Raw genomic sequence first — 13827 nt, forward strand, 5'->3', positions numbered from 1 at the left:
TTACACCTATCAAAAACTAGACTTCGACAGGAATCAAACTATAACATTAGCTAACATTAGCTAACCCATGTAACACTACCAACAGGCATATCAATCCCCTTTCTAAATTGATGTGCAGAAGAAAAAATCACAAAACCTAACAAGTTATCAAATGGGGAAAAAATCAACAACACAAAGGGCTGAGAAGCAAAACAAACATATCAACAAAAATTCCACAATCATCATAAATAAAAAAACCCAAAAATTCAAAGATGGGCCACACAGAGAAACTCCTAATTTAATTAACCAAACAAAGGTTCTCAACCGCTTTTATGGTTTTATTAGCCCATTTACAGCTATGATAACTCCTTTTACAGTTTTATCAGCCCATTTACAGCTATGATAACCCCTTTTACAGTTTTATCAGCCCATTGAGTGTTACAAATGGTGTATACTTGGGCTTTAACACTGTAAAAGGGCTTTAAAACAGTGCATGGTTGGGTTTTCAACAAGCCCGAAGCCGATTCTCAACATTCTTCAAAAAACCTTAGATCTAAATGGGGGCTTATTAAAAAAAAGTCGAAACCCTAGCATATTTAGGTCAAAAAATGATGAATGAGAGAGTGAAACTCATACCTATGTTTTTGGCCGAAGATGGAAGCGAAGAAGGCAATGATGAAATGGCCAATCCACGGGAAGAAGACGACCTACGTTCTCTCTCTCTCCACTGTAAAAACTGCAGGTAAAAGAGGGTTGTAAGCTTGTAATATTTTAAAAAAAAACAAAGCAGCCTGAGGGGTATTTAGGTAAAAAAACATGTTAGGAAAAGTAAAATGGACCCATTTCACAAATTTGAAATGTAGGGGTACCGTTTCACTATTTCTGGTATTTTTTGGACCCTTTTGACCAAATTTCCTTTTTTTTAATACCTCATGCATAGCATGGGTGGGCCCATCATTTTCACATTACATGTTTTGATAAGGTGAGGCCCATCATAACCCGGAAGGGTGTGGCTCTTTGGCGTAGGGTGTGGCTCTTTGGCGTAAAGTGGTTTGCTCCCTAGTGACGAGCGTTCGAACCCCCCCTTGCTTACCCAATGCGCGTGGTTTCCAGGTGATTGCGCCCATCCGTAGGGAGATAGTCCTACCCCCGAAGGGGGTGGGGACACCCTTCGTTACCAAAAAAATAATAAAGGTGAGGCCCATCATTTTACACCCATGTATAGCACGGGTGGAGGCTACCATTTTTATTTTATTTTTTTTTGAATGGCTACCATTTTACACCTCATGTTTTTGACATGGTAAGGCCCCCACCATCTCTAACCAAACCCGTGCATATGGTGGGACCACTATTTCACAACCATGAATGGGCCCATCATCTCCACCAAATCCAAGCATACGATCGGGCCCACCATTTTACGCCAGGTTTTGACAGGGTAGAGATATCTTACAAGCTAAAATCTGTATTTTATAAGCTAAAACCTGGATTTTATAAGGATTTTACAATCTTGAAAATGTACAATCCAGGAGTTTACGATCCTGGATTATAAAATCCTTGTATCCAAAACGGCTTAAAATCACAACCCATGACATGTGGACCGCATATCTCTGAGCTTAAACTCAAGAGCAAAGTAGAACCACTAGTCATTTGCCTCACTCCAATCCTCTCTTTCTCCAATCTTTCCATTCCACCAAAATGGACTCATCCTCTCACTCTCACCACCCAAAATTCTCTTCTCTAATCACCAAAACAAGAGAAACCAAGTAAAAAGGAGGAGAAAAAACAACCATGTCTATTGCTCCAAGCAGCAACCCCTCTCTATGTTCATCTCCTCCCCTGCCAAGAAGAACACCCACCAAGCAAAACCCATGTCCTCCTTTTCTTTCCAAACCTTTCCTTTCCAAAACATTATCATTTTCAGACTCTCAACTCCATATCTACAATACCCACATGCCAAAACCCTCAATTTTGATTGTTAAAGCATCGGCAACAGAATCAGAGCCCTCAAAATCTGAAGGTGGTGAAGAAGAATTTGAAGAGTATGAGGTGGAATTAGATAAACCCTATGGATTGAGGTTTGTGAAGGGGCGCGATGGCGGGACTTACATTGACGCGATTGCGCCAGGAGGATCGGCTGATAAGTCTGGGATGTTCGCTGTTGGGGACAAAGTACTTTTTACCAGGTTTTATTTAGAATCTTTGTTTTTCTAATTTACTAATTTGAGAAGATAATTCTTGTGAAATTTGCACCTGTCACTATTTTTTTAGAGAATTTTGTGGGTTGTTTTGTTATCTGCACTTTTTCAAATTTTTAATTTTTGTTAACTTACCAACTTCTCCAAAAGCTTAAGCTGTTGGAGAAAGGCGTCATTTATCTTTTATACTTTAACACTGCCCCCTGGCAAACACGTGGCACACGTGGTCTCACTTTGGGCCGACCATTGCATGTGGATTTTCGCTATCCGGGAGGTTTGAACTCGAGACCTTTGGTTCTGATACCATGTTAACTTACCAACTTCTCCAAAAGCTTAAGCTGTTGGAGAAAGGCATTATTTATCTTTCTTTCTTTTTTGAAATGGAGGCGTTATTTATCTTTTATACTTTAACAATTTTAAAAGACATTCTTTTGAATATTGTTTTTATTTTTGTTTACCTATCTATTGGAGCTTGGTGGGTTTGAATGTTTTCCTTTTGAATTATGGAAATTAAGTGGGAATTTCACTTCTTCATGGTAATATGGATTACTTTTCCATTTTCAATTTTTTGCTAATTTGTGGAGAACTTTGTAGGTTTGGCCTTTGTGTTTGGAAGAGGTTTTTTGATGTGACTAGTTGGGTCGAGGACATATTCTATGAAGGGGATTTTAAAGAAAATTGTTAAGGGGGGCTTACCAAAGTCTGGTTCCTCTTTAAAATGTTTAATTTGGCATATAGAGGATGTAGACTACCAAAGGAGGTTCTAACAATACCAGTATAGTGTTCACACCCATTTTTGGGTACTATTGTTAGACCATGACTCGTTTGGACCAAGTCAATGAAGTGATGTGCCAGGCTGGCACTCGATGGAAATGTGGGGGAATGTGTGGATAGTGGGGTCTAAAAGAGCGGACAGTTATCAGGAGTTCTCTCCTGCTAATACCTATCTCTAAGCTTGATTGGTCAAGCGGGACCAAGCTGCTGAATAACTACCTAGTTGAATTGGGTCAAAAAAGTGGTGCTTCAGTTGTCACTCGAGCGAAGGTGGGTGATAATCTCCCGGAAGAAAGGAGGACATGCAAATAAGGGATCCTGGGATTGACAGTTACCAAAAAAATTCCCTCACAAAGAACTTGGGGTAATGAGGAGCGGTTACCCGTATAAAGATATATAAGGAGACATCTGTCTCCAAGGAAGAGGTCCCAGAACCAAATCACAACATGTTTTAGCATTTCTTCTTTACTTTTACAGTATTGTAATTACTTTTCGTAGTTGTAGTTTCTCTTCGGATTAAGGAAGCAATGAATTCATCTTCCTAGGTGAGTCTCCCTTTAATTCAACTATCCCTCACACTTGCATTTTGCCTTCGTCGTTTTGCCGTTTAGCTGGATCGAACGGTTTGTCGACCCTGAAAGTCGTTTGCATTATGCGTGCATCGACGGCGTCGTTTGTGTTCTGCACGCATCCGACGTTTTGACAAATCGCGAGTCATTCACGTTCTGCGCGTGTCGACATGTCGTTTACATTCTGCGTGTGTCAACATCTTCACATTTGGCGTCACCTCTGTATTATAAAAAGTCCTTTCGGTCGTCGACCCCTCGAATTGGGCTCCCGATCTTTTGCCTCCATGGAGGTTGGCGCTTGCCCATCTAACACATACACACACTCCACGCACTGCACTGACCGACCACGCCAAAACATTTTAGACAGAACATAGAGAGAGGCTATTATAGAGAGCGAGGGGGGAGAAATCAAGAGAATAAAGGATTTCTATAGAAATAAAAACAAAGTACATAGAAAATATCAAAGAGAACTCTCAAAGGATATATGGAAATACTTATTTCAGGGGATAATCATGAGACATTTGTCATGTCAAAGAGAGGAGAGAATGTGTGTGTGTGTGTGTGTGTGTGTGTGTCTTTTCCCATGAGGGTGATGGCTTATTTATAGTCTTTCCGTGGAAACTAGATTCTTTTACATCACCAATTACATTTTACCATATGATTAACTGCCTTTAACCTCCAATTAGCTTTGGGCATGCGTTTAATCACTTTGAACCTCCAATGAGATTTTAAACATATGTTGCCTAACCTCTTCAGCCTCTACAAGCATATGGGCATGTGCTTATATAGAGAATAAAAACCACAAACTTTCAATGGGCTTTTAGACATTTGTTTAAGCATAGTTGTCAACCCATGACTCGACTCGTTACTCGATTTCTTAATTTTATGACTCGTAACTCGACTCGACTCGTGAATCGTTAGAGTTTTTGAAAAAAAACATAATCTTAGTTAAAAAAATATATCAAAAGATGTACCATATAAAAAATATAGACCAATAGCACATAGATAATACACTAAGCAAAAAATATAAATAATTATATGCTTGCAACTTGCATGCACAAAGTAATTAAGTTCTGGTTAAACTTAATCATGGGTGAAAACCCTACCTTCCTTTAGATTTGTATCCGCTCATGATTTGTGGTATGGTTGGAAGCAGATTTGTGGTGGTTCAGGCCAAGAACCCAAGATTGTCTAAGACTGGGAACCTCCCCGCACATGGTTTTTTGAAGCTAAACTTTGACAGGTCTAGCATGGGGAACCCTGGTCTTGCCGGAATTGGGGGAGTCTTGAGAGATGAATTTGGAGCTATGAAATGGGCTTTTGCCGGTCCCATTGGAGTCGCAGACGCTAATGAAGATGAAGGGCGTACTATCTACCAATGAATAAGGTATCTTGGTAATGATGATTTGAATAATGTAGTGGTAGAAGGAGACTCGCTCAATGTGATAAGGTGGCTTAGTGGCTCTAACTCCTTCCCTTGGAGATTTGCCTCTTTCTTCGATGAGATCCAAAAACAGGATGGGGGATGCATCAATTTCTTTCCATCATGTTAAGAGGTCAGCTAATGGTGTGGCGGACAATTTAGTTAGATATGGTGTCTCTAGGGAGAGAGTGGAGCTATTTGACTATGTTTCCACCTTGACCCTTGCAGTGTGACTTGTTCTTATCTTTATTTTTCTATCTCTTTATTTGTATATACCGCCTCGATCTTTTTTCTTCATTTAATTCAATTGCCTACCATTCAAAAATAAATAATTAAGTTAAAAGCTCTAGGTTCTGACTTCCAAGTTTTTCGACTCGACTTGACTCGTAAGAGTCTTAGTTTTCGACTCGACTCGCAACGACTCATAAGAGTCACTAGATGACTCGTAAGAGCCTTGCGACTGGACTCGAAAGCCCAACGACTTGACTCGAATCGACTCGTAAGAGTTTGACAACTATGTGTTTAAGTACCTCCAATGAGATCTTTAACATGTGTTGCTTAACTACCCTCAAACCCAAAAGGTATTTAATCATGAGATTTTGATGTGATTAACTATCACTAAATACATTTTTGGTAGGTAAGCTGGGATCGAATCTACGACCTCAAAGTTGAGATACAAAGCCTCAACCAATTGAGCTATAGGCCCAACCCCAAGTACCACTAAATACTGGCATATGGGCACATTCTTTCTCATGATTAATAACATATGGCATGCCATGATTAATAACACATGGCATGTCAATTTTTTGGTATAGACATTCACAACATATTTTTTATTAGCACTGTTTGGAAGAATTTGTGAGTGTGTCTTAGTAATTGCTAATTTGGCTACATCTGCAAGAGTGATGGGTGTGGTTATTTGATGCCTACACTATTGGTCCTCTAATTGCTAATTTGGCTACATCTACAAGAGTGATGGATGTGGTTGTTTGATGCCTACACTATTTGTCCTTTATAAGTGTGTTTGGTGCCCTGAATTTGTTTAGTACTCTCATGACAGCATGTTACAGAATTTGTAAGTTTTGATCCGTGTTTTTTTTTCAATGATAAAATTAAATGGGGTGAGAAAATTTTGATCTTTGTGTTTTAGAGGATTTAATGGGGAATAAAAGCATTTTTATTTCCCTGTTAATCCGTTTATCTGCAGCTATTGTTGTTACTTTAGACTACTTTGAGAATGTGATTGGTAAGATGGATATAAAAATTGTACTGAGAGTTTCGGCAGTCCTTTATTTAGTCATGTTTGAAATTATCTATGTCTCTGGAGCATTATTATGCTTAGAGAAACCATGAATATGTTTGCTTAAATTGATGATCATGAAACCCTTTCGAGCAGTTTTATTAGTTTTTCATTTTCTTCCTTTGAGTAAATTCATGAGGCAGTGACAGGTTTCTTATTATGGTTATATTTAAGACAGATTATGGATTTGAGTGCTTTACCAAACTTAGAGGACAGGAATGCTAAATAATTCTATTTCAGATTGTTGAATTCATAAGCTTTGTTTCCGTACCTTAATCTCTTCCTAGATGGATAGTAATGGTATCGATATTATGTCGCTAAACATCCCATCAAGTTATTCATTGCGTTGTTTAATCTTATCAAATCTGAAAGGACATTCGTCTTTTCATTGATTTGGTGCCAAGATCCTAGGGAAACATGCACATATGAAAACTATTTAGTTTAGTAAGAAGAGATGTGGGATGGGTTTGTTTATTTCCAAACCCCCAAGGCTACTACACAGATCTCACCACCCCCAACACGTACTACGTTCTTCTAAAATCCAATTGCAGATCATTTCGTGTGTAGCATTGCTAAAGCCGTATATGTATGCCTTTCAAGAACTAATCGAGTTTGGAACGTTTCTAACATTGTAAACATTTCTCAGATAGAGAAAATACTTTTAAGCATTCAAGATTGTTGAGTTTGGAAGTGGAAAATCACCTTACAAGCAAAGCTAATTGATCACAAACAAGAGAAGAACAAGTATTTTCTACAATGAATTAATAGATACTGCATGAATTATTCCATCGCCAAAATCTGGCTAGGTACCTCTTCTTAGAATAACATATATAAGTACATAACACATTCAAGCTCATCTAAAATCTTAAAAGGCCTTCTAAGTAGTTTTCGTTTACCTGTTCTAATTTTCTATATTTTGCATTTTCTATATATTAAACACCAAAATTGAAAAGTATAAGATGGAAAATATTTAGGATTGTGCACCCACATTAAACTTAAACCTATCAGCATGTACCAGAGCGCCACTTCCCATCCAGTGATGTGCTAAGGTCAGAATGAATATCAACAACTACAAGCATCAAACTAGTAAACTACAAACTGTTAGGATGTCTCTCCTTTGGATCTTAGGGAATGCCGTTTGTTTTACATTCTGTTTTCTGCTTATATGTCGTGGATACATCGTATTTTTATTTATTTATTTATCTACCAATGATTTGATCAGATGTGTGACTGAATTTTTAAAATGTATGCAGTGCTGTGTTTGGAACAGAGATCTGGCCTGCTGCTGAATATGGTCGTACAATGTACACCATCCGTCAGAGGATCGGTCCACTTCTAATGAAAATGCAGAAGAGAAATGGTTAGTTTTCCACCATTTCCGCATTTAGTCATCTTCGCAAACTTAGATCTGGAATTCCTTTGTCTCAAAAACTTGGGAATCAAGCTGAATCATATACAAATATTGTTTTCGGGATTTCTCAGCAAGGGAAAATCTCGGGATATATTATTATTATTGGATTTATATCGGTAAAAAATGATAAAAACAAAATTATTTAAAAATATATAAATTAAGAAAAATAAAAATATCATAAAAATATCGTGATATTATCGAGGTAAATGAAAATATCGCTATTTTTTTAATTTCTCGGGATTATTTCGGGATTTTGTCGTTTTATTAAAATATCGCAATAAAATCACTATATTTAAAAACATCGGAGATATATGTGACGTAGTATAAGATATCTATAAAGTTCATATTTTGAAGTATTTCAAATTTCATGTCTATCTTGATTCACCTGCCTCAGTAATCTGTTCAAACGTCAAATACTCTCCAAAATTACTTATGACATTATAGTCTCTATTTCCCTATATGGTAGAACGACCATCTTGCTTGAAGTATTTACACCAGAATGTAAAAAAAAGTCTTGTCTATGGTCTGACTGAAGCTGTGATGTTGCATTCACCATGTTGTTGTTGTGTCTAAATGTCCACAGGCAAGTTAGAAAATACTGGAGAACTTACAGAAAAAGAGATCATCAGGGCTGAGAGAAACTCTGGTGTTATTAGTAATAGAGTGAGGGAAATTCAAGTGAGTATAATGTGGAAAGTTTTCTAGTCTGATATATAGCTATCTCCTTTCTTTCATGCTATTCTTGACATTGGGATGGTAACTGCAAAAAATTTCTTGCTTTGAAAATCTCTCCAAATCTAGCTAAGCTTATACTCATCCCATGGATGCAATTCTCTACAAGTTGAGTGTAAGTAAAGGATTTGGGAAAGGGAAGGGATATATTTGCCCCCTTTCTTCCTTGGGCCAGCCCCCTGTATTGTATTTATGACTACCCTTTTACACTACAAGCAGGTGGCCCAAGTAAGAAAAAGGGGTGAATATATCGAACTTTTGGGAAAAAATTGCCTTTGGAGAAGGCAGCAGCAAATCAGGATGAGATATTACGGAAAATCTACTAGTCTTAATACTTAATGCTATCTCTGCTATTGGACTTGTTGCATCCTTGATCTTGAGTTTATACTTTCTTGATTTTGAACCTAGATCTTGAAACCCTTGTTTCTCCAAAATCCAACCTTTGTGAAACCTTAATTCTGTCATTCAATCTATTTTGAGCCCTAATCACACATTTGAAACCCTAATGACTAATCGTCAACTTCTGTCAGAATGTTATCTGGTGGAACCTGCGAGTATTAGTCAATTAAAGTGTGAATAATGCTGTGCAATATGAGATTAATTGGTCGCAAACCCTTCCCATATCATAAAAAAGGGCGGCCCAGTGCACGAGGCTACCGCCCTTACGGGGTTTGGCCTTCCCATATCATACATGTCACAAAAATGTCCAAGGTAGTAGCAACCCAGATAAGCTACCAATGGCTTTGGCGCTTGGCAAGACCACAAGATATCACAAAAATAGGACTAACCAATTAGAGTTAGTAGGAAGGCCGAGTGAAAATAGTAGATGGTGGTTGGTCATGAGCTTCATTAACCTGGATGGTGAGGAAAATCAGGTATCTGAATGCAAAATATAACCTGATGCAATTTCAGAAATCTGCATCAACCACGTGAATTTGCCTCATTATTCATTGATTAATCTCAAAATTTTCATTTAGTCTAACTTCTTTGCTTGTTTCTTTACTTAACACCTTCAAATCAACATTTTATCAATTCCATATTCCATGTCTGAAACTTAGAAATTACTGTTGTCAGATGCAAAATTACTTGAGGAAAAAGGAACAGAAGGAGCGTAGAGAGAAAGACCTCAGCGAGGGGCTAAAGCTTTACAGGTGTGTCCTGATAATAGGATATTGATCAAAATGAAGTCGATGAATGGGCTCAAATTTTCTGGTTATTCAATACTTCAGTTCTTCTATTGAGACATTGACATTGCTCATAGTTCTTTGACTTCTTTCCATTTATTAGACATGAATTTCCCCAACGTGAATGCCTATTACCTATGATTTGTGGACACGGACACGAGTGTCGTGTGTCGACACGGACATGGATTATCGTACACGGCAAACCCCCAAAACTTAGAAACGGGGACACGGTTAAAATAGAAAGTATATGTGATCATAATTTGTGGATATGGATTCATGTGTCGAGTTTCGAAACGGACGTAAGTTGTCTGACATGGCAACATCTAAATATCTAGAAATGGTGACACGTACATACATTAAAATTATTGGTTACTATCATAATTTGTAATAATGTAAATATGGTATTCATTTAATAAACTAATAAATCTTAGAATTAATCAACTATAATCTAAAACAATTATGAGATAATCAAATAACAAAGCATTCATCAATTTAATCAAGTTCTCTTACGTCTGCAATATATGGCGAGAAAGGGAGACCAATATTATACAATGAATATAATATTGGAATAAGAGTTTGTTTAGGGTTTTAAGTTTAGGGGAGAGGATATAACAACAAGTATTAGTAAGAAAAGCTAAAAAAAGAGTTAATAATAAAAGAGGTAAACACAATATTCTATAATAAAATAGGATGCCACACTTGACACAGTACAGAAACGTGTCCACACGCCCACATTAACACTTCTGGAAGTACATTTAAAAGTGTCCAAAGAAGTGTCGACACATGTGGGCACGCATGTCGTGTCAGCACGACACGGGTGTCACCAATCAATTTATAGTGTCGGCTAAATCATAGCTTATTAGTTATTACTAACATTACAAGTTTCAAATAAAATATGAAAAGGCTGAAACTGAATACTATGTTCAACAGGATTGGTAGTGAGTCTCCTCTACAATACAATGATCGAATGCCATCGTAGATGTGCATTCACGATCCAACGGCACTACGAACAAGATAAGCCCCCCACCGACCCCCACCCCACCCCACCAAATAATCGTGGTTGTAGTGGGCAATCAATTGAAAAGTGTCCAGCATATCTGCCCATTAATCACACCCAATAAACTATAATTAGAAAGTGATAAATGATAAAAGTAAAATGACACTAAAGGCAGTTTAATTGAGCAATTTCACATGTTATTCTGAAAGGGATATAAGTACAAAAGAAAAGGGGCAATCAAGGAGCTTGGGAGCTTGCAGCCCCACACCCATATGCACTCACTTGCGTGCAGCTCCGGGCATCCAAGCTCAGCTCAACGTGTGCATATTGTAAAGAGTTTCCCAAACAATCTCCTTAGCTGTTAGGATCCTTACCTTTAAAGAAAAACCAACTCAAGATGAGTTATAGTTCCCAATTGATGTGGGACTAAACTCAAGGATTTCAAGAGATTCAAAGAGAAGTGCAAAGAGAACTTTCATTTTCCCTTCAAAATTTTGAAACACAAAAAATTAATAAACTTTTAAATCCTTAAGGTCATATTTTACATGATGCAATAGAGTTATGTTTTTCATTATGTGGGCCTGCACACCTCTAGTGAAGAAAGTTCAGCTGGAATCTATGTTACTTGGATGTGGGTGCAGGTCTTGGATATTGTGAGTATCTGGGACGGAAATCCTCCAAGCTCCAAAATCTTAGAATAAGGATATGCCAAGAATCTGACATGTGAATGTGGGATATGGGTAAGGATCTTTTAAGGAAAATGTTAAAATAGTTCAGACCAAACGTGGATTGGATTTTGTAAAGCACATACTTTCCTCGTACATCAAATTAATGCCTATGCTCCTGGAGATCTCTCTCTTTCTTAGGATTCTCATTTTCTTTACGATGATGAATATCAAAATAATAAGGAAGCATATATAACTCATGATCTTTATTTCATTTATGATGAGGAATTAAAAAGGAATAAAGAACATTTATGCTCAAAAGGTCATCTTTCTTTTGTTGATATATGAAAGACCAAGCACCTAACAAATAATGAAAAATAAATGCTAAAAATGTGGATGCTGTGGGCCCATATTTGACACACATCCTACACCCTTACGCTTATCTTATCCAGTTGAGTTAGGTACTCCACCCATTTTGAAGGACCCTACTTTCATAGAAATGATGCAGCTCATGACCCAGGCAACAATGTTGCTCTAGAAAAGGCTCAAAAGCCAATCTAGGACCCATTGGTATTGAGTTTTGAAATTTCATACAGGAATAATTGTTATTTTGGAAAAAGGTTTGTTTAGATAACAATTAAGGCCTATATGCCTCCAGTCTATATTCTCAGACAAGCTTTTGATTTTGATATTCAATTGATTCCTTCTGGATTGAAAAAAACCTCTGCTATTCTTCTTTCCCTTGGGTCTTTCTACTTCCCATGCTACATCAATAGGTGGCATGCTTCTGACATTATTGGCCTCTATCTATAATAAGGAATGGAAAGTATGAAGAAGCATTGGAGAATTTTGAATCTGTGTTGGGACAAAAGCCAGAACCATCAGAGGCATCAGTGGCAAATTACAATGTAGCATGCTGTTATTCAAAACTTAATCAGGTACTCTCATCATTGTGAATAAAATGTCATGACCACTTGATTATCATTGAATAAGAACCTCTGGCTTATATATAGCTATTTATTCCTCCTCTATCATTCATCCTCACTTTTACCTGCCTTGTTAGAGAGTATTGTACTGAATGAAGGCATTGATATTAATTATTGTTCTTTTACCATCCATACAATTTTTTTCAGGTCTATTTTGTAACCACTTGGATTCCTTTTTGCAGATACAAGCTGGTCTCTCGGCACTTGAAGATGCCTTGCAGGCAGGATATGAAGACTTCAAGGTATGCAATATATTTATAGCCAAATTAGTAAGTTCAGTTGGCAAGTTCAAAGCCCCCTCACGTGATAGGAGCGCCCCTAAACACCCTTATTACTGAGGGGGACAATCCTATAATAGGGGCTTGCTTACTTACCTTTGAAAGCGTAGCTCTTACAGCTATATTGCTTAGATAAGAAAAAGAGACTACAATAGGGATGAAGTTTCAAATCTGGGGGGCTGTGTTCGCGAAACTCCCCTCTACTTCCTTCCCCCTCTTTCAGCCATAGAGTTGTGGTGTTTTTACTTTTAACTCCTTTGATGCCAATAGAAATAAGGATGTTCACATAAATTTATGCTTATCATAACTATTATATATGAAATGACGTTACTGAAAATTTAAGTATGTCACTTCTCCAGACCATTCGAAACGATCCAGATCTCGCCAATCTAAGAGCAGCTGAAGAATTTGGGCCTCTATTGAAAAGGTTTGATGAGTCTTTCATCAACGAGAACGCCATCAATGCCATCAAATCACTTTTCGGAATTTTCAATAAGAACTAGCATTGGTAGCGTATGTCAAATGCTCAAAAGGCTTGGGTCGGAAACTGCCTGCGGATCTTTGCAGGGTTTGTGTAGCAGTTGATCAATTATCCAATTCTTTGAAGCCATTTAATCTTGGATTTATGCACAGTTTTATCTTAAAGGAGGCTGGAGAGGATGTCAAAATAGATTTCCATGGAGTGGTTGTGTACACTAAATTCATGCTTTTGTTTCTCTACTTAAAAGAGTTTTTCGTCTATAGCTTACCGTAGGAGGTGTTGAAGAGGAAAAGCTCAGAAAGGTCTGATTTGGGTGCACTTTGTATTTAGATAGAAGGGTCTCATTTGGGTGCCTTTTGTATTTTAGATTGGATGTTTGATTGTTCTCCAACGACATTCTTTTTCCATTAATTAAAGACCAAAGGGCCATTTCTCATACTTTTTTTTAGTAAGCTGGGGATGGAATTGCCTTAGAGATGTTATCCTTTTTGAAGTTCTACAAGATTATGGCTTATAAGAAAATGGGCTTTGAATTGAATCATAAGGTTTTCGTGTTCTTCATTAATATGTTTTAAAATCTAAACATTTAGGATTCTCTATATCAGTTGTTCAGAAATAAGCAGCTTTTAGGAGCTCTTTGGATAACATTAGCAAGAGGAATGATAAACTGAAGGGCCCCTTGCAAAATAAACCATCTACAAGGACGCTCCTATTGGTCCTTATCAACAAAGTGCATTTATTGTTCCGCTAGGCCATGTTTGGCATCCATGAGAAATTATTCCATGGAATATTCATGGGGCCAGTAGCTAGAGATAGGGATGGTTATTCGGTTTAAACCGAACCGAAAAAGACC

The 13827-nt window shown here is 37.5% G+C and overlaps 1 protein-coding gene across 1 annotated transcript; it reads left to right on the top strand.

The window, feature by feature from the left end:
- Positions 1 to 1612: 1612 nt before the first annotated feature.
- Positions 1613 to 13412, top strand: ZKT (protein containing PDZ domain, a K-box domain, and a TPR region). Its single transcript, XM_077391660.1, has 7 exons — positions 1613 to 2162; positions 7494 to 7600; positions 8235 to 8329; positions 9458 to 9534; positions 12047 to 12167; positions 12398 to 12457; positions 12853 to 13412. Exons 1-7 carry the CDS (start codon positions 1768 to 1770, stop codon positions 12994 to 12996), a joined length of 999 nt encoding a protein of 332 aa, XP_077247775.1. The 5' UTR covers positions 1613 to 1767; the 3' UTR covers positions 12997 to 13412.
- Positions 13413 to 13827: the final 415 nt, after the last annotated feature.

Source organism: Tasmannia lanceolata, unplaced genomic scaffold (assembly GCF_043159265.1).
Source record: "Tasmannia lanceolata isolate RefF3 unplaced genomic scaffold, GAP_Taslan_0.1 ptg000012l, whole genome shotgun sequence".
NCBI classification, from domain to species: Eukaryota; Viridiplantae; Streptophyta; class Magnoliopsida; order Canellales; family Winteraceae; genus Tasmannia; species Tasmannia lanceolata.